We start from the raw sequence: 24,254 nt of genomic DNA, 5'->3' as shown, positions 1-24,254 counted from the left end.
TGTAACGGCAAGATCTGTCCATTTCGAGCGGAATCATCGGCTTTCTCTGACCGGAATCGTGCGACAAAGCTGCCAGAGGTGGAAATGGAGCCCGATGTGCCCAGAGAGTCAAACAGAGCGATTGAGAAACGGGTCTACGGAGAGTCCAAAAAGAGCGAGGCTGTCAATTGCAGAAAGCCTCGAAATTGCGAAATCCAAGCGAAACACGCGGGTGACTCTGCTGGAAAGTCCAGCTCCATGGCGTCAAAGCTAGCGATTGCTGACGGACATTCTTCGAAGCATGCATGGAGTCATTCATGGTCGAGACTATGCGCTTGGTGAGTCAACAGCTTGATATTCCAGAAAGAATGAGTCTTGCGAATAACTCTGCTAGAATTCACAATTGAAAGCTGCCAGAGGCGGTATCACTGGTAGCGCGTGGGAACCGTTTGGCCCAGCATGCGATTAATGATTCGAGCAGTAGAAGCCGGATGTCTTGTCGGAAGGATTGGATGTCTCTGCCAGATGGATCGAGCCGGAGGTCGTTGATGACAAGACGAGTGATGCACGGCCTTTCGTGTTACACAGAGAGCTCTGAGACTGGAGCGCTCCATTGATCAATTTTGATTATTTTCGATCTTTGGATGAGACAGCACGACGGGCGATCGAGAGCAATACATACAGCTCTTGCTGCAACCGCGGGACGTTAGGAAACCGGTTCGATATTTTAAGGGCAGCCCAGGACTGAGAAACAGCAAGAAAAGTTGACACAGAGACCATTCACAATAGATGTTGCTCTGGATTTAATTGCCGCCATTCCACCACCTCCCCTCAAGCAAAACGGACCAAAAACAATTGTATGGGTATCACATCTCGCCTTGTTGCCAAGCTCCTCCCCAACATCCTCCTCTTCCCCAAAATTTTGCGACAAAATCGAATCAGATAAAAGCTAGAATTTTCCCCTCCCTGTGGCCTCGTTATCGTCGTACTCGTACATGATTAGACTCTTTTGTGCCCAATCACTGCTGTGTTGAAAATGCTTTTTTCCCTTGTCGTGCTGTGTATCCGTCTGTCCCTGTGTCGTATGCAAAAAGTGAACTGCAATGCTGTAGAAAGATGGGTGCCACCCGCTTAGTTGTAATAGAGCGGTGGGGCAGGAACACCGCCGCCGTTCGATTGCCCATTCGTCGGAAAGCCCATACTTTGTGAAACGTTGGGCGGGACGTAGAACTTTTGGTAGGGGTGTTGTGATAGTGTGAAGTCAGCCTGGGCGTAGAGAGGATTCGGAATGCCAGACGGAATCCTCTGCTTCGGCGGAGCCGATGTCCTGGGTCTCGACTGTTGCTGACTGGGCGGTGGTTGTTGTGGCGGCGACATTTGGGTTGGGGTGATTTGTTGTTGCTGCATGACCGACATGTTGTTCTGCTGACCAAAATTGAAGCCCTGCTGCAGAGACAGGGATTGAGCTCGTTGGGCTTGTTCCTGCATCTGCCGCTGCTGCTCGTCTTGCGCCTCCTTGGCTTGGCGAGCAGCATTGTGTGTCTGCGCGTATTGCTGAGGCGATATTTCTTCATTCCAACCCCATTTCTCCTTGAGCTCCTTGTAGACGAAACCGATACGCCAGCCTGTCTCTTTGTTGATCTTGTCGAATATGGTCAGGACTTCCTCTTGTTCCTTTCGCTCAGTGAGAACTTCTGCTGCGTGAGCGAGGGAGCGAATGGCCACAGATGCAACACCGCTGATCAAAGTTAGTATAAAACTTCTTAAAAGAAAAGAGGTATCAAACTCACCGATCCTTGACATGCGCAACGATGCCGCATATCATTTGCGAGTGTCGCGTCTGCATTTCCAGCATTTCCGGATTGTCCAGTCCATAGTAGGGATGTATTTGCGCCATCAACAGCATGGCTGTATGATAGAACAGCCGTGCCACGATTGTCGTTCTCTTCACCAGCCACACTTCAGGAAAGACGGATTTTGAGCTCGTCTGGTAAGCGTATAGATACGCCATGGGATGCATCGTCCGGGGGATGCCATCGTTCCAAGCATCACACATTCGTCTCAACCGCGTCCACTGCTCGTGTCGTGCTTGCAGCCGAACTTGCTCGTCCCGCTGATTGGGCAGCTGCTCCCGTGGCATCGTGGCGCGGAAATTGCAGATCTTCGCTACGATGAAGAGCATTCGGTGGGTCCAGACTTCTTCCCGCCCATTCGCGATCTCGCGGCTAAAGTCCATGTCAACCCCCCAATCTTCCGGGTCCCAAGCGACTTGCCAGTTGAAGTGCAGACAGGAGAGCACCTCCAGGCCCACGTTCAACCAGAAGCAGGCAGACCCAACTCCCTGGGCTCGCGCGTTCCACCCGCACTCCTTGATCAGCGCTCGTGCACCGGCAATGTGATTCATCCGCTGGAGCGCCTTCTCTGACATGATCTCGTACACGTTAAGAATGACGGCTGTCGTTGCGCAGACCACTGTGTCTCGGTTCGGATTTTGCAGGTTCTTGAGCAGATAGCGTGTTGCGGTGTCGTAGTAATGCAATGCCTTCTCCTCCGTGTATACAGGATTGATTAGAGTCAAGTGACGCGCGCCACATGCCAGGAATGCATTGAGTAGCATAGGCTCAGAGAGCGAGTGAAATGGCAGCAGTCGAGAGAAGTGCTTATGCGGGTCCATGCTGTCCATCCACAGGCCAACTTCTTCCACGAACACCTGCATGAAGAGCGTCTCTTCCTGGCTGTCCAGATACTCCTTCTTTTCCTTATCCGTGTCAATGAGTTCGGTATCCAAGCCGTTCCAGCTCGCCACTGACCCTTGCATGGCACGCATCCCATGGTTTGAGTCGTTTGTGTGATGTGAATGCTGAGTGGAGCCTGATCCCGGAGGCGGTCCTTGATGAGAATTCAGGTGACTGAGATCCAGCTTCGGCTGCTGATCGAACATGTTGTTCATGTGTGGCTGCTGCATTGGCTCGGGATATGTGTCTGGCACCATGCCACCAATCGGCGGTAGTGCCTGGTTCATCGGTGGTAGCTGTGATGTGGCTGTCGGGTAGTCGAAAGCAATGCCCGAGTCCAGTGGCTGCGTGGTTTGCACGTCCGGCTCCAGCTTGAGATGCTGATACCGCTCGATACCTCCTTGGTATTCATTCGCAATCTCCCGTGACTCGTCCATGAAGGCCACCTTCCAGTTCGACGTGCCCCAAGAGTTGTACAGTATAGGCGGCCGTTGACACCATGTGTCGATGAAGTTCAACCGCACGCCACGCTTGCATTGTCGATTGCTCTTTTTGCAATTGTTGCAGTTGGGTAGGCCCTCATCACATTTTAGGTGGCGCTCTCTACATGTCAGACACCCGGTCCGTACGCGCTTCGGTTTGGCAGCTTCCCCATCTTTATCGCCATCACCATTCGTTTCCAGCTTGGGGTTCTCCTTCGGACCCACTCTCTTCACCTTCTTCACGGGCTTCACCCCAGATGGATTGGGCGCGTCTTTGCGCTTTTTGGGCGCGATATTCTCGGGAGTCAATGTCATCGAAGGGGCATTCGCGTTGGCATGGGAGACATGGGGCTGGTGGAAGGAGGCATAATTGTTGTCGTAGCCAGACTGCAGCAAGGCAGACTGGTTCGCGATGCCGGCCAGGATGACTTTTTGCTCAGGCCCGCAGGCCAAGAGCTGAAGAGCGAAGCGTGTCGAAGTGGCTGTCACGGGACATGCGCGTGGTGGTAAGTGCACATGCAGATCGTGTGGCCGTTATCGATGCGGCGTGTCTCAGATGGACGTGGAGTGCCGAAAGTGAAATGGACTCGGACGCGTTTCCGGAAGTCGCGGGCGGGAGTCGGGGGGGGGGTGGTCGTCGGGTCGATGTCGGTGGTGGTGTTCGGTCTGGCAGGGTGCGGTGGGACAAAGGCGTCGTGGGTGGTGGCAGGCGGGCGCTGGGGGTGGTGCGCATTTGGTCCGATGGCAGGGCAGGTCTAGGCTCGATTGCGATGCGGGCGTCTAGGAAGAAAGCGGCAAGGCGCGCCAGGGCCAGGACAGACAAAGCTGAGCGCCAAACCGACGTGGAAGATGGCAGCTTCGCCCAACACGGCAACTCACAGCTGCACACGGTCTGGATCGGGGCTGTGGCCAGCTGCAGACGAGTTGCAGGAGTTGTCGTTCGTTATCGTGTTGGAGAAGTCATCGCTTGCAGCACGGCACAGTCGACGAGCGTTGCACAGAGCGCGGAGATCTTCCACCAGCGTCCACATGCACCCTGGCTCGCGCGGAGAGCGGGTCACCGCCGACGTGCTCATGATTGGTGAGATGAAGTTGTGACAAACGGCCGTGGCACAAACAACCACGTCCTTTGGAGACTTGATTACTTCCCCAACGACATGGCTTCGTTGCATATCAGCGGGCATACTGCTCCCGCTGCCAACGCCCAGCAGCACAATCGATTGAACCCGTCTGCAGTCTTCTCTTCCGCTAACATGCCGGAGGATTGTGACTGCCACGGCGATTTGAGATGATGCTGCCACGGGGAAGCACAAGCTCGTGCAACTCCCGCCGTAGATCGACAAGGTTTGGCAGCCACCGCGCGTGTCGCCCACTCCAGCTCTCATCTTTTGCGCCGCGAAGCTTGACAGTCTCGTCACTTGGAGTGTATGGTGACCCTCAATCGACTGACAATCAGTGCAAACATCCTGGCTCACCGCTATGCAATGGTGCACTGCTGAGGTCGCGTGAACGATGCCCACGAGGCCCACTGAGCCAGGGAACGCGGATCCTGATGCTGAAGACGACCATGGCTTCGAAAGAGTATATGACAAGGCCACGGCCTCTGTCGAGCCATTATGGGACGCAGACGATGACGGCTACGAGATGGCCGAGATGAGCAAAGATGGTACGCGCATAGACGAAGATTACGAGGATGTACAACAAGCAATGGCAGGCGCAGAAGAGCAGGACAGTGAAGATGAAGACGATCGAGCACCTCTGGCTGGGACAGAACGGGGAAGAAGACGAAGCAGTCTGCAGTCATTCCAGCTGTACACACCAGACGAGGAAGCGAAAGTGCGACACAAGCTAGATACCAGGCTGGTGCTGTTCGTAGCACTTCTATACATGATGGCCTTTCTCGATCGTAGCAACATTGGTGCGTGCTTCCTCTCACAGTTCTAGAGCAGACGAGGTCCTGACAAGCGAACAGGTAATGCCAAAACCGCTGGCCTCACTGCCGACCTTCGACTCACCGATGCGCAATTCCAATGGCTCCTGACCGCCTTCTACATCACATACGTCCTCTTCGAATGGATGACGCTCTGCTACAAGATCTTCCCGCCGCACATCTACATCGCCACATGCGTCTTCGTCTGGGGTGTCATCGCTTCACTGCAATCACTCGCCACCAGCTTCGGCTTCCTGCTTGCCTTGCGAGCACTTCTCGGTATCGGAGAGGCTGCATTTGTCGGAATGCCTATCTACCTGTCCTTCTTCTTCCGACGCGAAGAGTTGGCCTTCCGGACTGGCATCTTCATCGCTGCAGCGCCTCTTGCCACAAGTTTCGCAAGCAGTCTCGCCTACATCATCGTCCGCTTCGGCAACGCCCTCCCCATCGCCAACTGGCGCCTGCTCTTCCTCCTCGAAGGCTTCCCTGCCTGCATTGTGGCAATATGGACCTACTACTGGCTCCCGGACTCCCCCTCGCAAGCCCGCTGGCTCACAAGCCGCCAACGCAAAATCGCCTCGCTCCGCATGCGCGGCGAGATCTCCACCGCCACAGCCAAACCTGGCACAAAAATGAACATACCCCGCCACAAACAACCCTTCTCCTGGTCCTCCGTCCTCACCACTCTCCGCGACCCCAAATCCTACCTCACAGCCGCCATCTTCTTCAGCTGCAACGTAGCCTTCAGCAGCATGCCCGTGTTCCTCCCCACAATCCTCAACGCCATGGGTTCCAGCCCTCTAAAATCCCAACTCCTCGCCGCCCCACCAAACCTCTTCGCCTTCTTCAACGTCCTCCTAACAGCCCACCTATCCGATAAATTCCAAAGTCGTACAATCCCCCTCCTCCTCCATTCCCTGCTCGCTGCTTCAGGTTATATACTCCTCACACTAGCTGGAACATTCCAGCTTTCGCATGGGATTCGGTATGCGGCGGTGTTTCCCATATGCGCTGGGTTCTTTTCCTGTGTCACGATTATTATCACGTGGACAGTGAACAATCAGCATTCGGATGAGGGGAAGGGAACGGGGATGGCGGTTTTGAATATTGTGGGACAGATGGGGCCGTTGGTGGGGACGAGGTTGTATCCTGATGCGGAAGGGCCGTATTATACCAAGGGAATGGCGGTTTGTGCGGTGGCGATGGGATGCGTGGCGGTCTTGACTTTGGTTTTGCGAGGGGTGGTGAGAGTGCAGAATCGAAAGAGGCGGAAAGTCGGTGGAGGTGGGAAGGAAGAAGAATTGTTGACATGATTTGGCTTGATAGATATGAATTCGTCTAGCCGTATTACTGCCATGAATCGCATTAACTCATGCTCGTTCTACCGCTCCACTCCACCCTCCCTCCACTCCGGATCAACTTTACTCTGCTTAAATAAGCTCTTTCCCTTCAACCACTGTCGATACGCCTTATACCTCTTCTTCGCCCCATCCTCCTCACTCACTGTCAAGGGATCCTCTTTCATCTCCAGATACTCCCAAAAGCTCTGCAAGTCCTCCTCGGTGACTCCTTCACCCGGCACATCGTCATCTCCGAGCGCCAAGGTTCCCATACCATCCTCCTCATCACCCGTCTGCTTCACTCCAAACAGACTCCCACCTGCCTTTTGCACGTACTCCAAGTAGTCCATATTGGCATCAGATGCGGGTAGTTCTGTACTCACGACCAGAGGAATGTTCGTCGGATGAGAAATATACCTCGTATACTCCTGTTCCTCATCATCCGAGACGTGAGGGTTCAATGACTGCGTATGGAATTGGTTGAGAGTCCAGAGATGCATTTGAGCTTTATCGGCAGGCTGGAATGATGAGGAAGATTTGTATGTGCCACCGCCTCCAGTCGTTGTCGAAGAGTTCATGATGTTCGAGGTGGACATTTGTGCGGAGCTGTTTATGGGGTTCGTAGCATAGTTGTTGTCTCCATTGTGGAGTTTGTATACTGTGGGTTCGCGGAGGATGCCGGCGGGGAGATCGTTGTTGTCGAATGATGTGGCAGTTTGTGGACGAGACGTTGAGAAGTTCTCAGGTTCTTCGGGTATAGTGTCGTGCGGATCGACAATCTTTACACCTTTACGAGGCTTTTGTTTCTCGGGCGAGTCGTTGTGGTGTTTTTGAGGATCGGTACGGCGCACAAAGGGACTGAAATCGAACTTCACATCGCCAGATGATCGCTCTGGGAGCATGGTCTTATTGGTGCACACCATTCTGTACGAGTAGACTTTTTCGAGAGATGAAAGCGCCGTCGGACGATAACACTCTCGCCAGTAGTCATCAAAAGCTGCGATCCCGGTCCTTTGCAACTCCTTGGTGAGTCTTTTGTTGGGCAGCCTAGGAGGCACTGCACGTGGTTCGAGGTGTTCCGGTGTATACCATTTGATATAACTCCGTCTTTCACGTTCCAACCAGGCCTTTGGATCGCTATGGTGGAGGTAGTAATCGGTACTGAGGTCCCACAACATCGGCTGACCTTGTGCCCAGATGTAGTTACCCAGATACAAGTTGTATGCTTCCTGGCGTTGCCCGTCTAGAAACGAGTTGTGGTAGTATCGCTTGAAGCTCTCGACCATGTCTCGACTTGAACTCTGCCAGTGGCCCATCTTGCGATACGTCGACATCGTGTTGACGAGGTGGGATCCGCCGTACTGCATGGCGATGTTATCTCCATGGTCGTGGAACATCGCTGTGAACAGATTGACAGCATCTGTATCGTAGTCGACCTCATCTGCACTGATGATACCGAGACACTTCAGCTGCTGCGCGAACGCGTGCTTGCCAATGACAAATTGAGCCGCATTGGTGCGGTCAAGGCAGTCAACGCAGTTTGTCCTGGCGATTCCATTCTGTGCTTGAGGTTCCCAACGACCTTCTTCGCCGTTGTGGAAAAAGCCGGTCTTCTCAAACACTTCACGTGCAATTTGCTCGAGCCCACCTATCACATCGCCATTGCGACCCTTGGATGCGCGCGCCATATCGTATGCTTTATACAAGATCTTCTTGTCGTCCGGTAGGCAGGAATTGAGGTACTCAAGGCAGTGCTCGTACGCCGTCAGTAACTTCGACTCACGTGGCGTCTTTTCTCTCGACTTGACCAAATTCAAGCAGTAGATCGGACTTCCATATCGCGCGAAAAGATCGTCAAAGTGTAAAGCTGCTGGCTGGTAGTACGGATCGTGCAGATTGATATCGATTCCAGGTTTAGGCGTAACGCCGCTGTTGTCCTGATTCCAGTACAGCGGCACGCTGCCTCGGTGGTGAACGTACGAGGTATATGTCGGATTGGCAAAGAGCCGGGTACCAGGAGCATGAAACGACGTTGTGATCTTTTCTGCTACAATCTGCTCAGTCTCGACGTCGTTCGCGACATATCCTAGATCATTCACTCCGCGCTTGAGAAATCGAGCCCCTGCGTAGAAGCGCGAACGTCTGCCAATGATTGTGATGTACACAGTCCGACCAAACACATCCAAAGCAGCTTGTGCCAAGAAGCCGTGTATGATGGGCAAGCACCAGTCGTAGGGATGTGTCAGCGCATTTACTGCAGGCTTCAATAGATGAGAGTTCCAGACGAACATGCCGTTGTATTCGTGGGCCGCAACAGCAATTCCATCATTCATTGCCTGTCTCTGGCGAATGATGTTGCGCTGCAGAGAGTGTGTGATATCATACGAGTAGCTGAAATAGAATGATTTCGTGAGATCAAGATTGTTCAAGATGCTCAGGAAACGTGACTCCTCTGGGTTGCGATCGCGCAGAAAATTGCTGCTTGACCCGGTAGTCAGAGGGATGAGGTCAGTTCCCTCCACTTGGTACACGTAATGGCCTCCTATCATCGCGACTTGCTTGCGCTTAGTAATAAGTTGCATGTAGTAGGCTTCGGTGAAGCGAATGAAGCCCAGCATGCCCCAAAAGCTGAAGCGCATCTTGAGGCCGCCCGTGGACCGATTGCCTTGGTCGATAGTATTGAGCACATCGTTCATTTGACGACGATCGTAGACCGTCTCATCTTCGAATAGCGCAATCTGCCCGGGCGGGCTATTGCGGTCTATGCGCAAGAGGCGAAAATACTTGTCGGTGATGTCGGCGCCAGTAATCCAGTAGCGCGCGTTCGTCTCATACAAGATGAACTTATGCATCCTGTGGGGTCTTGAGGCTTCGTCGGTGATCTGTTCGGTGTCGCTGGGATCTCTCAGGTGCTCGTCGGCATCGGGCGCGGTTTGGGTGGCGATTTCTTCAGCAGTAGCACCGACTCGCACGTACGTGGGATAGTCTGCACCTAAGTGGGAAGTGCCATCGTCGAGGTGTTGTTGAGCATCTGCTGCCGCCGTTTCGGAGCTCTTGCTCTGGCCGTCGAGTGAAGTTGCCTGGCTTGCCTGCCGCCTCGTGGAAGCACTTCGAAAACCACCTTTGGCACGTGGTGCCGCGCGATCGTTCTCGGGCGAGTAGGCGCGGCGAGCATCATCGCCATATTCGCTGTTCACGTTCGGACCTGCATCGACCGGACCTTGGTCCATCGCCCCTGGTGATTGCCTGATCAGCTGCTGGAATGCACAATGATGCGGCAGGAGGGAAGCTGCAGCTGCCGTGAGACCGCATCTCCCCGCCGGTTGGGCCAAGCTACACGCTATGCAATGCACTCATGTGCACATGTGCAGAGCTTCGCTTGTGCAATCTATCGATGTCATCTGGTGAGACGTATGTTGCTGTTTGCAGGTGAAGCTCGCAGGGCACGATTGGAGAGATGACGAGGCGGGGATCGACAGAGGACGGCTCGGCAAGGACCAGAACCAAAACATTCGCACGACGACGACGACGCACGAGCACTGACAACTTTTCGGGCATTTCATATTTCTCCTAGGCCCGCGAGACCGAAGACTCAGGAGCACAGTAGACGCCGGAGACCCTGCTCACGTCGCAACAATTGCACGCTTCACGGTCTGCCGCGAGGACGAAGCCCACGCCTTGCAATTCTACTCCTCCTCGCCACCAAGCACTTTCTTCCACCCCGGCCACTTGGGCCCTCCCTGCATTCTCTGACCAGCATTCTGAATGTTTGAGCCCCAGCGCTGCCCATTCGCGGTGATCTTTTCGCCTGCAGCCTGGCCGCTCGCTGAGATTTTGTCCCCTTTGGCTTGCAACTTGTCGCCCCACTTGATCAGGTTCTTGCTAAGTGCCGAAACGAACCCGCGAGCTTCGAGCTGATGATCACATTGTCAATTCCAACGACTTGCACTGCGTTCTCGCTGAAGTTGCGTACCTCGTTGTATGCCACTGGTGTCGGGGCTGCAATAGCCACAGCGCTCAGAGCGAGGAGAATGGAGCAAATGTTGAACTGCATTTTGACGAAGACCGGCTTCGAAGTTGTGTCCGAAAAGAAAAATTACTTGGTGAATGAAACAAAGAAAGAGAGACTGCTGTGACTTACTCCATTCTGTTACTGCATCCTCAAATTACTTTATACGGGTCACAGGTCGCATAAACTGGATCTTCGGCAGATTGAGTGTTGAAAGCCATCACAGTTACTGAAGAGCAATGAACTGTTCGGGATCTTTGTGGAATTCATCCAACTGGCTGAATGTTTCTGTTAGGTCAGACTGTTCTCGGAGAACTTCAGATCATGTCAGAGCGTGGATACGACTCAGGAACGCAATAACCGGCATCGGGTTGAAGCGCGTTATAGCGCCTTTCTGTGCCCTGGTATGGGCTACGTCTTGGCGGGTACTGGGGTTGTCTAGTGGCCGTCTAACGACAACAATTCTCCGAGCACCATTGTGAAGAATCGACAGACTGGATTTTCACATTGGACTTAGCCCATGCGAATGAAACGGGACATTCTGATCAATATTCTACCCCGCCGTACTCACTAGTGGCTATGCATACCTCGCCCATTGTCTTCTCTGTTGGTGCGTGCTTGCTACATCACCACCATTAATTTGCGAATTTCTTGAGCGACGAGAACAAACAAGTCCAGCCTCAGACTGTGTTATTACGCAGCCCATTCTAGGACGTGCTGGGTACATTGCTATGGTTCATATGCACGCTTTGCTAGCCTTTGTCTGTGTCTGCTGCCTGTAACTCCAGAAGTGGAGTATATGTCTGCGCGGATTTGATCTTTTGCTGAAAATCATCGCGCTGTCGAAGGGGACATCGATGTGAACACAGTGCTTCCTCAGTTCTGTGGATCAAAGCCAACATGGGCTCGCGTCGCATTCTCCGCTTGTCCAAACCGGACTCTAGGCTCGGTACGATCGTCACCTAGAAGGAGGACTTGGCCTGGGACCAACAATTCGCCTGGGACCAGCAATTCGCCTGTGATAGATTCGTCTCCTCTCCGCAAGCACTCGTGGCGTTAGCAGACGAGGTCGCGCCATGGGCGGACGTTGTTCGGGCGGCAATGTTTGATAGACGGGCAGCCGCCTTGGATGGTACCGACAGCCATCCTCGTGCGCAATGTTTCCTTTGACGAGGATGCCATTTGCGCCGCGGTAGGGAGCAAAACACAACCAGCAAAATTCGTGCTTGCACATTTTGCCTGTAATAGTCAGTTCGCTCTTCATTCTCATGAGAGAAGCAGGGCTTACAAGTAATGTGGTCGCAGCCTCCATTCTTTTGCAGACGAGCCTTGCATTTCGGACACTCCTTCGAGTGTTTTTTCAGGGTTTCAGAAGCAAGTGTCTCTTCTTTTTCCTTCTCTTCCTCGCGCTTCTGCAGTTCTAAAAACGCTTCGCATGTCATGTCTTCGTGCATTGGAGTATTGCAACTGAAGCAGTATCGAGCCTTGCAGTCAGGGCAGGTGAAGATATGGCCGTCTGCCATTATTGCGCCGCCTTTGCAGGTGGATGATGGGCAAGTGACAAAGCATTCGCCATCGCCCAGATCCTGGCGCAGGTAGCTGTCGGCGGCCTTTCTCTGCAAGCTATCTCGTACGTCAGTATCAATTGCGAAGCATTTCAGGGAGAGTATTCTCACGTTGCATTCATCTGCTTGGTGTCTTTGATCGAGCGCGCGATCCTGTCATATTCTTCCGTGGTGAGGATCGTGCCGCATTGCACGCAACCAAGCTTGTCCCAATCCTTCGCCTCCAGCTCCTGTTGGAAATGTCGGCCCCAACAGGTGAAGCATGTCTTGCACCCGTTCGTGGCGGTCGCGTGTGGCATGTTGGGAAACCGATTGCGGTACAGCTCCTCACAGCACAAGGCGCATTCTTCGTAGCCGCGTTTCCGCCGCTTTCCTGGCGGCTCTCGACCATCGCTTAGTGCTTGCTTGATGGTGACATTGAAGTTTAGTTGCGCATCATCAGGAATTTGCTTGATCGGTGACTCTGAATGTAGTGGGCGTTTGAGACCGGAGTCTGTATTGAGGTTGGTCATGTTGGTGGTATTGACGATGGACACGAGTGGAAGAAGCGAAATTTGGAGGAAACCTAGCTTATATTGGTAAGGCATTCATGTGAAGTGATGGCGCACCGGTACGTGAGAGCTCGCATGATAAGCGGAATACCTCACTTCCACCTTGTCACATGCTGCATGATTCAAACGGTTTGTCTTACCCGTTCGCCTCCTTCTTCGGTTGAACGCGGCGCATACGAGCTGCATCAGTCATCAGTCACATTCATCATACGGGTCTAGCTGGCCTGCACGCCCGTACACACTCGGCGAACTCATTTTCTCCCCTTCATCTCTCTCGGACTTTTTCAGCGAACTACCTTCTCATATTCGTCCCACCCATGTCTGACTCGTGATACCGTCAAACACACAGGTATTATCGATCGGCACATACTGCTTCGTGATCACCTTGATAACCTCCTGCGCGATAAGTCCACCGGTCAAAGAGGCGACATTATGTAGTTCTGCTCCTCCTGCTCTCCCCAATTCTTGGCAGTACTCAGAGACTTTTTGTTTGACCTCTGAATACTTCGGGTCTTCGATCCGCGATCCGGATTCGTTGATCGCAGAGTCAACGAGCTTATGCGCGATGCCGGTGAGCTTCTCGGCGTCGGTTTCCACATCTTCGTCCGGCGCCGCGCCTGCAACACGAAGTGTCTCCCCACCGGCGTGGGCCTGAGAAGAAGTGTGGGTGGCGGAGAACTCGTCCCAGGCTAGAAAGGCAAGGTACAGGCCGATGAGGCTCTCTGGGTTCTTGAGAGATTTGTAGACGAAGTCGGCTTGATCGCCGAAAGTAATGGGAGTGCCAGGCTGGACAATTTTGAGTGGTCTTCCGCGAACCATGGAGATGTGAGCAGCGCCTTTGCAGAAGAGTTCGACTTCTTTCTCATCAATCGGAGGAAGGGAAGGTAGACGCTGTGTTGACTGCTCCAGCGAGCGTACGGTGGCAAGAACTTCAGCAGCGTCTTCGCGCGCTTTGGTCTTGTAGATGTTCTGCAGCTCCACATATGTGTTCGATCGTGCTTTCATGTCCGGGACAGCTCCTGGTAGGGGTAGCTGGCCGTGTTTGTCGCAGAATTGTTGAACGGCATTGGCGATGAGCCAGAAAGGAGGTGATTCTGGCGTCAACGATTGCGCTTCAGGCGCTGTCAAGATGGCGTGAACTTGTTTGGGTATCTCGGGTGCTTTGAGGAGCTTCGTGGCAGCAGCAATTGCCTCGTCAAAGTTCTCTTCGCTCGCGCTGCCTGATCGTACCAGGTCCTTGAATGCCTGCTTTTCCTTGTATTCAACAGGTGGTTTCCCGTCGTGGCCCATTTTCCATAGGTTGATGTAGAGCAAGAGCAAGCACACATATGGAATGTGGGCAAATTGTTCACCGTCCATATTCTCCATATTCGTTGTCTCTCGTTTGGCGAACTCGGTCAAGGCGGGCCATGGGCTGAGTAGGCGCAGATCTGTGATGGCAGTCGGGTCGGGATGCGTGTCCACGATTGGAAATGCAGGTGGCAGTTGCAGAGAGAAGTGTGAGTAGAATCCAATCGAATGTATGTAGAACGCCGGAATATGCAGAGCTGTGACGTGACTTTGGATGAGCGTGAAGATAGCAGGGTCTATGGGCGCCGCCACCATTACCAGCGTGTATGGCGCGAAGATCTTGTCTTTGACCACCCAGCTGGCAATGGGCTCTGTGATGGCATGGCCCTTGACGTCTGGGTTGAGCTCCTCGAGATACTTCACAGTTTCCTCAGCGCGGAACTTGCCCAATGACGAGTCTTCGAGGAAGAAGTTCACACCCAGATCGGCCTCGGAAACCACTGCCGAGTCGAGAATTGTGAAGTTGCCGATTCCTGGGAGAACGAGGTTCTTCAATGTCTCTACTCCAGTGACGCCGGGCCCGTTGTTGATGAGAAGAATATTCGTCTCTTCCAATGCTATTTGGCCTGCGGCACCCTAGAAACTTGTAAGCTTCGAGTCGTTACGATTGAGCAAGACCCATCGTACCCAAAGTCTTAGCTGTCGATCGTACTTCTTCTCTTTCGCTGTAGGAATGTCTTGTAGTGGCGGCGGCACCTCTTGCGGTGGTCCGTTCGCCATGACTGTGTGCTGTAAATTAGTACAGCGAAAGTTGATGTCGATGGAGAAGAAGTGGATGGCGTCAAGGCGTCAAACGGAGACGCGTGCCTGAAACTGAGACGCCACACTGACTATCGATAGCTGACTGTGGCGCAGGTCATAGTGGCGTTTTGCCGATCAACCAAACTGCTACCGCAAGAGCGAGTGACTGGAGACATTTTCACAGGACAAAACCGTCATTCGCTGCTCATATGCCCAATGTCAATGTCTGCAATTCACTTTTGCTCCATGTACATTCTTGAGAGTAGAGCTGTTCTGACTGACGCGACTGGCCCCCACTGTCTCGCGATTCGCATCAACTTTGATCCGTGAATAGGTGCACTGTCAGACCTTTGTCATGCTGATGCAGTGCCATTCTGGTAATCATAGTAGCTACAAGCGCTATCATGAGGATCTCCATCTCCGCGTGCCATTGCTAATCTTGACCTGGTGGCATCTGATACTCCGAAATGGAGGGGTCAAGATGCATTGGCGTGACTACCGTAGTGGGGCTAGTCTTCGCGAACGCCTTGACTTTCAACGTCACAGTCAGATTTCATCCGGAATAAGTTCTGCGTTACACTCTCCTCTCGAGTTTCTCACATGCTCGCTCGTGCCACGGCCACAGTACATCCCAGACTCAGCAGCTTCTTCCGAGTACATCGAGCAACGACGAGCCACACACCCACACGAACATTTGCAAAAGCAGCACCCACAATGGCTACAGCCGACAATGCCTTCGCTGTGCAAGAGGCTGCCAAACATGCGACAGCGATAGTCGAGGGCGCTAAGAGGAAAGCGGCATTCAAGGCTGTAGAAGAGCACTTCCGATCAGACATGCAATTTGTGGGTATCGGTTCAGGCAGTACCATTGTGTACGGCGTGGAAGCTATCAAGGCGCATCTGGAGAACAACCCACCCCCACCAGGGCATAGAAATTGGTTTGTGCCAACAGGATGGAACAGCAAGAAAGTCATCGAACAATTCGGTAGGTAACGTTCTCTCGAGCGAGATATGGGCTACCACACACTCTTGAGGCAACCGCGGGACATGAACAGTGACAGAATAAAGGACGAGTCACACTGCTACCAAGGACTCTGCTGATGAGGTCGCATAGGTCTGGACCCATTGGCTTTTGACTCAATTCCTGCAAACGCTCAGCTCGAGGTCGCTTTCGATGGCGCAGATGAAGTTGATGAGGATTTGAACTGCATCAAGGGTGGTGGAGCATGTCTCTTTCAAGAAAAGCTGGTGAGAACAAGCCAACCTTGACAGGTGCTCAGGCACCAGCCCACGAAAATTTTGCTGACTCGGGCAGGTCGCTAAAATGGCAAAGAAGTTCATTTGCATAGCGGACTACCGCAAGGATCAAACGCGACTCCTGACGAAGTGGCCATCGATTCCCATCGAGATAGCCCCGATCGCTCATGCCTACGTTATGCGAGAGCTTCTCCACATCGGATCTATCAAGCCCATTCTGCGAGAGCATACTCTCTCCAAGACCGGACCTGTGCAAACGGACCAAAGCTTCTACATCATCGATGCACCATTCAAGACCCTGCTCACGAGGGCGGATGTGGCTGCTGGGAAAGGCAAAGGCGATGGAACCGATGGCGTCTGGGAAGTTGATGCTCTGGCTGCACGGATAAGAGCTATCGAGGGCGTCCTGGAGGTAGGATTGTTCCACGGCGAGAATGGCTTCCAGGCACAAGCGAATGGCCGAAGAGGAGGCCAGAAGCCTGTGGCTGTCTACTTCGGTCTTGAGGACGGCGATGTGCAAGTCAAGAGATCGCCCGAGCTGCTGGCCGAGATCGAGAAGAGCGGACGATAGGAAACTGTTCCGCCTCAGCAAAGATGAGTCCTGAGCTCTGTGTACAATTCCAATGCAGACCACAAACTCCTGAAATCGAGTCTCATTCGCGCTTTGACGCGAAGCAGCGTGATCTTCAATTTCCCCACAGCCACAGATTCTTGGGACGCGGGGTGATCGCCGAACCGCCCGGCATCTCCACTTCCAGAGGGCGACCTCCTCGTTCTGGGCAAGCTCTGCACACTCTATTCCTTCGCACGTCCCGGGCCAAGCGTTTGTCCAGTGAGAAGACGCGTGATCTGGTCTGACACGATGCGCGACCCCGCTCGACTCGCGAGCAAACTGTCTCATCTGTTTGTCCCAGCTCCAGGCGGCTGAAGGGTACTCACCACCTTGTACCTTCTCCCTCCTCCTGCTGAGCTGCAGAAAGCAACCTATTGCTCAACGCGTGGCGCGTCATTAACTTCGACAGGACCTGGCCAGCCGCCAGGTTGAGGGTCCAAAGCGCTGTCAGCAACCGGACTGGGCGGTTCACAACAGCTGTCCGCAACGCGTCGTGCATCGCCGACCTGCACCGGACCAGACGCTGCGTAACGAGCCGCTTCATGATAGCGACTAGACCGCCACCATGTGGCCGACGTGTAGGCCGCTAAGGCCCCAGATTGCTTTCGCATCCACCTCCAAATCAACGCGATGGTCCGTGCTATGTGCATTGAACAGGACCAGGCTCTATTACCAGAGTTCCGTGAGGCGACAAGGAGCTGCAGCTGCTGCGGCGCCCAAGCAGGAATCCGCCACCTCGGCAGCTGAAGAAGTCAAGGCAATTCCATATGGCAACCTGACAATCGGTGTTCCGCTGGAAGTTCGAACGGCAGAGAAGCGAGTTGCCATCACTCCTCAAAATGCCAAGCTACTGCTCAAGAAAGGTTTTAAGCAGGTTCTGGTCGAGCAGGGAGCTGGCTACGCCGCTCAATTCTCGGCTCACGACTATGAGGAAGCCGGAGCAACACTTGTCAATGCCAGTCGTGTGTGGGATGATAGTGACATTGTCCTCAAAGTCCGCCCACCAAGACTGCGCAGCACCACGCTCTCACCAAACAACTTCGTCCGCGGCTTCAAGGAGGGCGGTGTCTTGATCTCCATCTTGCAACCAGATCTTGAGCGCAACAAGAAAATTGTACAGGCATGTGTCGAAAAGAAGATCACCACTTTTGCCATGGACAAAATTCCTCGCATCACCAGAGCCCAATCTTTCGATGTATTGTCCTCGATGGCCAATATCGCAGGCTACAAAGCAGTGTTGGAAGCAGCTAATAACTTTGGACGATACTTGACAGGCCAGACCACGGCAGCCGGCAAAGTACCTCCATGTAAGGTGCTGGTCATCGGAGCTGGTGTGGCAGGTCTCAGTGCCATCGCTACTGCCAGAAGAATGGGAGCCATCGTCAGAGGTTTCGATACCCGATCAGCTGCGCGTGAGCAGGTACAGTCTCTCGGTGCGGAGTTCATCGAGGTCGACATCGAAGAGACTGGTGATGGTGGTGGTGGATACGCGAAAGTCATGTCAAAAGAGTTCATCGAGGCCGAGATGAAGCTCTTCATGGCACAGGCAAAGGAAGTCGATATTATCATTACCACCGCCTTGATCCCGGGCCGTGCGGCTCCGACATTGATCACGGAAGAGATGGTCTCTGCAATGAAGCCTGGTTCGGTGATTGTTGATCTGGCTGCTGAGGCTGGTGGTAACTGCGAAGTCACAGTTCCAGGTGAACTGACGCAGCATCAAGGTGTTACTGTCATCGGATATACGGATCTGCCTTCGCGACTGCCGACTCAGTCTTCCACGCTCTACTCCAACAACATCACCAAGTACTTGCTCTCAATGTCGCCCAAGGAAGGTCACTTTGGAATCGATCTAAACGATGAAGTCGTACGAAGGTCAATAGTGACCCACAATGGCGAGATATTGCCGACTCTGCCACCAGTCGCGCCACCAGCGCCAGCTCCCGCAAAGGTAGAGGACAAGAAGGAAGAGGTCGTAGCCTTGACGCCCTGGCAACAGGCAGTGCGTGAGGTCAGTGTTATCACAGGCGGCATGACCACCGCTCTCGCTCTAGGCAAAGCGACTGGACCTATCTTCATGAGCAATGCCTTCACCTTCGGCCTTGCAGGTCTGATTGGGTACCGCGTGGTCTGGGGAGTTGCCCCTGCGCTTCACTCGCCCCTAATGTCTGTCACGAATGCTATCTCCGGTATGGTCGGCATTGGTGGTTTCTTCATCATGGGAGGCGGTTATCTGCCGCAGACTCTACCGCAATATCTGGGTGCCGCATCTGTACTGCTGGCTTTCGTCAACGTCGCCGGCGGGTTCGTTATCACCAAACGAATGCTGGACATGTTCAGACGACCAACAGATCCAAAGGAGTACCCATGGCTATACGCCATTCCTGGCGTGCTCTTTGGCGGAGGTTTCTTGGCAGCAGCAACGACTGGAATGGCAGGACTGGTGCAAGCAGGCTATTTAGTCAGCAGTCTGCTATGCATTGGTTCTCTGTCTGGCCTTGCCTCCCAAGCGACAGCGCGAACAGGTAACCTGATGGGCATTCTCGGTGTAGGATCTGGCGTTCTAGCATCTTTGGCAGCTGTCGGATTTCCAGTCGAGACCCTCATCCAATTCATTGCCGTTGCTGGTATTGGCAGCATGGCTGGAGGACTCATCGGTCGGCGCATCTCTCCCACCGAGCTTCCACAGACTGTAGCTGCTCTGCACTCTGTGGTCGGTCTCGCAGCGGTATTAACCAGTATTGGCTCAGTCATGGCTTCCGTCTCCCACTTGGATCCACTACACATGGTCACCGGCTATCTCGGCGTCCTGATCGGCGGTGTCACATTCACAGGTTCCATTGTGGCTTTCATGAAGCTTGCCGGCAAGATGTCCTCGCGCCCGACCGTTCTGCCAGGCAGACATCTGATCAACGGCGGAATGTTGGCTGCTAATGCCGCCACCATGGGTTTCTTCCTGACTGCCGCACCTGGTGCTCCAGCCATTGCGGCCACGTGCTTGGGTGTCAACACTGCTCTGAGTTTCGCCAAGGGCTTCACAACAACTGCAGCTATCGGTGGTGCAGACATGCCTGTGGTGATCACCGTGCTGAACGCTTACAGCGGCTTCGCTCTCGTGGCTGAAGGTTTCATGTTGAACTCCCCCATCCTCACAACTGTCGGTTCTCTCATCGGCGTTTCAGGTTCCATTCTCTCCTACATCATGTGCGTCGCCATGAATCGCAGCATCACGAATGTCTTGTTCGGTGGAATTGCTCCTCCTGCAAAGACGGACCAAAAGATTGAAGGAGAGATTACCAAGACTTCGATCGACGAAACTGTGGAGATCATGAAAGGTGCTCAAAAGGTTGTGATCGTTGTTGGTTATGGCATGGCCGTCGCTAAGGCTCAATATCCCATCGCCGACATCGTCCAGATGCTTCGTGGGCTGGGTTGTGAGGTGAAATTCGCAATCCACCCAGTCGCTGGACGCATGCCCGGACAATGCAACGTCTTGCTCGCAGAGGCCAGTGTCCCATACGACATTGTTCTAGAAATGGACGAGATTAACGAAGAAGGTTTCGACGACGTCGATCTCACGCTTGTCATTGGTGCTAATGACACCGTCAATCCAATTGCACTGCAAAAGGACAGGTAAGACTTTCCAACACTGTGTGTATCGAAGGCCTCGCTGACAATTTCCTTCTAGCCCTATCGCAGGTATGCCTATTATTGACGCCTACAAGAGCAAGCAAGTCATTGTCATGAAGCGAGGCATGGGTAGTGGATATGCTGATATTCCAAACCCAATGTTCTACGCGCCCAACACAAAGATGTTGTTCGGTGATGCCAAGCAGAGTTGTGACGCTATCAGAGCGGCGCTTGATGCGTCGAAGTAATTGATACAGGACGAGATCAGAAATCATTATTTAGGAAATCCAGCATAGGTCTTGGTAGGCGACCAGTGATAGTTACGGTTCCAGGTATTGAATACTCTTCCCAATGCACCATTGACATGGATTCCAGATCCCGGCACATCGTGGTCTTGATCGTGAATCTTGGCAGACGCCATATTGGGAATAAAGTTAAGTTCCATGACCTCGGCCAGTCAGAGGGGTTGAACGGTAAACGCGGTCGAAGCACCACAGAGCTCTTGCAGAAGAAACATCCTAGCGACAACGTACACTTGTCCCTTTGCTTGACACAGATAAAGTTCTCCAATCTTCTCCCCTGCTGCACCTGTGCATAGCAGTATTCCTAATCGTCACACATAGCTTCCGAAAGCTAGACACTTGCCATTGTTGAACACCACCAAAACCATGGCTCAACCAGCTGGCAAACAAAATCTCGCACGACTCTTCCCAGCAGCCATTTTCATCCTCAGCTCTCTGGCCTGGCTTCCCATCGAGATGTATTGCCATCTCTGGTTCGAAGAAGGTCTCGAAGGCTACGACTGGAAAATCGAATCACTCAGCGATCTCGGTGTTAATTATCGACAAGTCCACGAACTCAAGCACTACAACGTCGTCTCTTTCGCACATGAGTGGTTCAATGGGAATCTCTACCAAGCTGGAGCTTGCTTCGCTGTCGCTCAGCTATCTTTGATCTTCCTCACGAGGAAGAATGTTACCTCAGAGACGGCTTTTCTCAGGACAGCGAGGACTCTTCTGACGCTCTTTGTTCTTCTTGGCTTCTCGCTCTTCGCGACGATTCATGGTGGACCACGAGAGGTGTTCTGGAAGATCATTGGGTGGCACTGGATGGGGTTGGGTTTGATCGGTGTTGCCGGCAATTTGAACTCATTGCTTTCAACATTGAAGCCGAATCAGCTTGGACAGTTCGAAGGCAATCCTGTCTACAAGTTGGTGAGCTCCGTGCTTGCTGGATTCGGACTGTACAGTTACTACCGGTTCAACGCGCTGGGCGAGTGGAATTACGAGACTCCCATTGGACTCTGGCAGAGAGGTACCGTCTATCCGGTCTTAGCCTGGGAGCTTCTTACCGGAATTTTCTTGGTTCTGGAGACCTTCTCTGGGCCAAATACGAAACCCAAGAAGGCGTGAGCGAGACCGGACCCGGTATTTTGCGTTATGTGGGTTCCTTTCGAGATGGCTGCAGAGAAGTGCGCGACTGGAGAGCAGACGATTTACTGGATGAACCAGGTTCTGGAAGTTGCGAGCTGACGAGCCGGCTTCGACTCCTCGTCATTGAGCTACGGACTTTACATGGCCAAGCCGTACGCCACCTGCAAGACCACCACTTGTAACCTCTCTTAGAAAAGCCATGGGGTCTCGGCTTCGCTCGATCGATCACGGGCGTCGTCTTTCCTACCACCAAAAGGTGGGAAGTGAGGACCAAGTAGGCCCAGCAGTCTGACGCGCAAACTGAGGATCCTGTGGAGACTTGGTGTTGCTCGTGCGCACACCTCAAAGTCTGAACAAGCTTGTTTGGTTGATATGTCCTCCACGGTGGTCGTTGGCACAGCGGTTGTCGAGCAGCACCTGCGTTAAATGAGCATCAGAATTTCGTACATACTTCGTTAGCGAATGCAAATCAATTTACATGCTCTGACATCAGTCGTCTAATCCTCTGGCACTTCTGACTTTTCCCACCAGAATTGACACTCCTCCTTCGCCCACTCATCGTGAACGAATTGTGCGGCGACACCGACACTGGATCCTCCCGCTGCCTCGTCATTCCCAAGTCCAAAGATCATCGTTTTCCCGTTCTCGTCGCTTTCATCATAAGCCTTCCATTCAGGCCTCTCGATGGCCTTGCGGCCTCGCAACTTCATCGGATCGCCTGTCACAATAAAGCTTGTGACATAGGAGTTGAAGTACTTGGCGATCTCGTCCTGCGTTGGAGAGATGTCTCGCACAAGAGGTGACATGGTTTCGTACCAAATCTGATCTCCATGATTGGCACCTCCGATCACGGTCTTGTTGACTGCCCAGTGGTATTGATATACTGGAGCGTCTTGGCCTTTGCTGGCATGGTGTGCTGTTTGTCGCACAGGGCAGACGTACGCATATTGGCCATAAGCGGCCTCTACGCGCTTGTACTGTTCGCCGATTTCGAGTGCCGACAAGTTTCTGGTATCGACGTATGGCGAAGTGCTGTCTTTTGCAGGGTCTGGGTAAAGTTCGTTGAGTTTCTTCAAATCCTTCTTGTTGATCTGTGGCAAAAGCGTTGCGAAGAAGTCACTGAAGTCGTTCGAGGACTGGGACTTCTTGGGTACATACATCGTACCCTCATTGTGGTTGAATCCAGTCATGATTGGGACTTTGTGCCACTTTCCAGATTTCCAGGCGTCCAAAGGTCGTCGAGAGATGATGTCGTTATCGATGACTGGCTGCCAGGCCCACCGGACCGATGGGTTGTACTCGTCGAATACTGATGTCTGAGCTGCCTGAATTGCCTCGGTGGGGGCTTTTCGAAGGCATGAGATCAAGTCCAGATCTGATGCCTTGATGTCACAGCCTACCTGGTCGACAAGTTTCTGGAATTGCACTTCGTGAAGTTTCGAATCCGCTGGATGTACTGCTCGAGATGTTGGTGCACCCGACTCGATGATGGCCTTGTGGAATAGCTGGCGTTTCTCGTTAATGTCCGTAATGTGATGTCCGATGGAGTGGGCACCAGCGCTGAGCCCAGCGATCGTGACTTTGTTAGGATCACCACCGAAGTGCTCGATATTGTTCTGAACCCATTCAAGCACAACTTTCTGATCATGGAGACCAAGGTTCAACAAGTCAAGGTTCTCAGTAACCTTGCTGTTCAGGAAGCCTAACGCGCCGATTCGGTAGTTGAATGACAAAGCAATGAATGGTTCCTCGGAGTTTGCGAGCATTGAAGCAGTGTCGTGCATAGCAGCAAAGCCTCGATTGAACGCGCCGCCATGAATGTACACCAGAACGGGAAGCTTGGCATTAGTGAATGTTCCTCTCCATCGGAAGACGTTCAGGGTAAGGCAGTCCTCGCTTGATTCGAGCCAAGGCCTGCCAGGGATGCGAAGGAGCTGCTTGCCGGGGCATCTGCCAGATGTGTTAGCATCCGATACAATTGCAATCGCCACATCAACGTAATACATACCTCAGCGAGTATTCAGTAGCTTGGATCGTCTCGTTGGTGTTGGGAAGAGGCACTGGCTTCGCAAAACGTAATTCTCCTGTTGGTGCTTCCGCATATCGAATGCCCAGGAAAGCTTCGACAGGGACGGGATGATTATTTTCTTCGAGGACCTTGCCAATGAATTTGCCTTGCGAGGTCTCAGCAGTTGGGATCTGTTCAATATTCCATCCTTCAAGAGAAAAGAAAGACTGCACAGATTCGTGCACTGATGGAACAAAGTTGTAGAGAATCAGAAAAGCCAGTAGAGGAGCAGCCAGAAATCGAATGCCGAAGCTTCTGGGTCTGGAGCCCTGCGAGCTGCTTTCAAACTTGCCAGATTTCTCCATTGCGCAATCTTCACATTGCGAAAGTGAAATGTCGTGTGCTGCAATACTTAAGTAAGAATCTACTGTGGGTCGTTTTAGTTTCTTGGAGAAGCCGTTCTGGCCCGAGCTCGGCCGGCATCGTTATCGCTTTGGTCGGCAGCCTTCCCATTGCCGTAGGCTTGGCCGATGCAAACGACGCAGCCAATATGGAGGAACTCGTACTTCGCTAATACTTTCGTGTACGACTGTGTAAATGTTGCGAGAATGGTGCCAGCGCAACTTTAGAG

The 24,254-nt window shown here is 53.0% G+C and overlaps 10 protein-coding genes across 10 annotated transcripts; 4 read left to right on the top strand and 6 right to left on the bottom strand.

The window, feature by feature from the left end:
- Positions 1 to 1,110: 1,110 nt before the first annotated feature.
- CKM354_000496400 (uncharacterized protein) lies at positions 1,111 to 3,511 on the bottom strand (the record flags this gene model as incomplete). The annotated part of the gene is made up of 2 exons (XM_044800217.1): positions 1,111 to 1,717; positions 1,770 to 3,511. 2 exons carry the CDS (start codon positions 3,509 to 3,511, stop codon positions 1,111 to 1,113), a joined length of 2,349 nt encoding a protein of 782 aa, XP_044656152.1.
- A 1,197-nt stretch (positions 3,512 to 4,708) lies between these two features.
- Positions 4,709 to 6,439, top strand: CKM354_000496300 (uncharacterized protein; the record flags this gene model as incomplete). Its single annotated transcript, XM_044800216.1, has 2 exons — positions 4,709 to 5,114; positions 5,169 to 6,439. 2 exons carry the CDS (start codon positions 4,709 to 4,711, stop codon positions 6,437 to 6,439), a joined length of 1,677 nt encoding a protein of 558 aa, XP_044656151.1.
- A 68-nt stretch (positions 6,440 to 6,507) lies between these two features.
- On the bottom strand, positions 6,508 to 9,696 carry CKM354_000496200 (phosphatidylinositol-3,5-bisphosphate 5-phosphatase; the record flags this gene model as incomplete). Its single annotated transcript, XM_044800215.1, has 1 exon — positions 6,508 to 9,696. One exon carries the CDS (start codon positions 9,694 to 9,696, stop codon positions 6,508 to 6,510), a length of 3,189 nt encoding a protein of 1,062 aa, XP_044656150.1.
- Positions 9,697 to 10,152: 456 nt separating this feature from the next.
- On the bottom strand, positions 10,153 to 10,520 carry CKM354_000496100 (uncharacterized protein; the record flags this gene model as incomplete). Its single annotated transcript, XM_044800214.1, has 2 exons — positions 10,153 to 10,380; positions 10,440 to 10,520. 2 exons carry the CDS (start codon positions 10,518 to 10,520, stop codon positions 10,153 to 10,155), a joined length of 309 nt encoding a protein of 102 aa, XP_044656149.1.
- An 831-nt stretch (positions 10,521 to 11,351) lies between these two features.
- CKM354_000496000 (uncharacterized protein) lies at positions 11,352 to 12,552 on the bottom strand (the record flags this gene model as incomplete). The annotated part of the gene is made up of 4 exons (XM_044800213.1): positions 11,352 to 11,511; positions 11,612 to 11,714; positions 11,764 to 12,098; positions 12,152 to 12,552. The coding sequence occupies 4 exons, from the start codon at positions 12,550 to 12,552 to the stop codon at positions 11,352 to 11,354; spliced, it is 999 nt and encodes a 332-aa protein (XP_044656148.1).
- Positions 12,553 to 12,891: 339 nt separating this feature from the next.
- Positions 12,892 to 14,661, bottom strand: CKM354_000495900 (uncharacterized protein; the record flags this gene model as incomplete). Its single annotated transcript, XM_044800212.1, has 2 exons — positions 12,892 to 14,517; positions 14,569 to 14,661. 2 exons carry the CDS (start codon positions 14,659 to 14,661, stop codon positions 12,892 to 12,894), a joined length of 1,719 nt encoding a protein of 572 aa, XP_044656147.1.
- Positions 14,662 to 15,282: 621 nt separating this feature from the next.
- On the top strand, positions 15,283 to 16,510 carry CKM354_000495800 (ribose-5-phosphate isomerase RKI1; the record flags this gene model as incomplete). The annotated part of the gene is made up of 3 exons (XM_044800211.1): positions 15,283 to 15,667; positions 15,797 to 15,930; positions 15,998 to 16,510. The coding sequence occupies 3 exons, from the start codon at positions 15,283 to 15,285 to the stop codon at positions 16,508 to 16,510; spliced, it is 1,032 nt and encodes a 343-aa protein (XP_044656146.1).
- A 607-nt stretch (positions 16,511 to 17,117) lies between these two features.
- Positions 17,118 to 20,430, top strand: CKM354_000495700 (uncharacterized protein; the record flags this gene model as incomplete). Its single annotated transcript, XM_044800210.1, has 2 exons — positions 17,118 to 20,185; positions 20,241 to 20,430. 2 exons carry the CDS (start codon positions 17,118 to 17,120, stop codon positions 20,428 to 20,430), a joined length of 3,258 nt encoding a protein of 1,085 aa, XP_044656145.1.
- A 420-nt stretch (positions 20,431 to 20,850) lies between these two features.
- Positions 20,851 to 21,594, top strand: CKM354_000495600 (uncharacterized protein; the record flags this gene model as incomplete). Its single annotated transcript, XM_044800209.1, has 1 exon — positions 20,851 to 21,594. The coding sequence occupies one exon, from the start codon at positions 20,851 to 20,853 to the stop codon at positions 21,592 to 21,594; it is 744 nt and encodes a 247-aa protein (XP_044656144.1).
- A 518-nt stretch (positions 21,595 to 22,112) lies between these two features.
- CKM354_000495500 (uncharacterized protein) lies at positions 22,113 to 23,988 on the bottom strand (the record flags this gene model as incomplete). The annotated part of the gene is made up of 2 exons (XM_044800208.1): positions 22,113 to 23,565; positions 23,624 to 23,988. 2 exons carry the CDS (start codon positions 23,986 to 23,988, stop codon positions 22,113 to 22,115), a joined length of 1,818 nt encoding a protein of 605 aa, XP_044656143.1.
- Between the last annotated feature and the right edge of the window lie 266 nt (positions 23,989 to 24,254).

The sequence above is a fragment of the Cercospora kikuchii genome, assembly GCF_019650295.1.
Source record: "Cercospora kikuchii DNA, contig_00003, whole genome shotgun sequence".
Classification (NCBI taxonomy): Eukaryota; Fungi; Ascomycota; class Dothideomycetes; order Mycosphaerellales; family Mycosphaerellaceae; genus Cercospora; species Cercospora kikuchii.
This window is presented reverse-complemented; position numbering and strand designations above follow the sequence as displayed.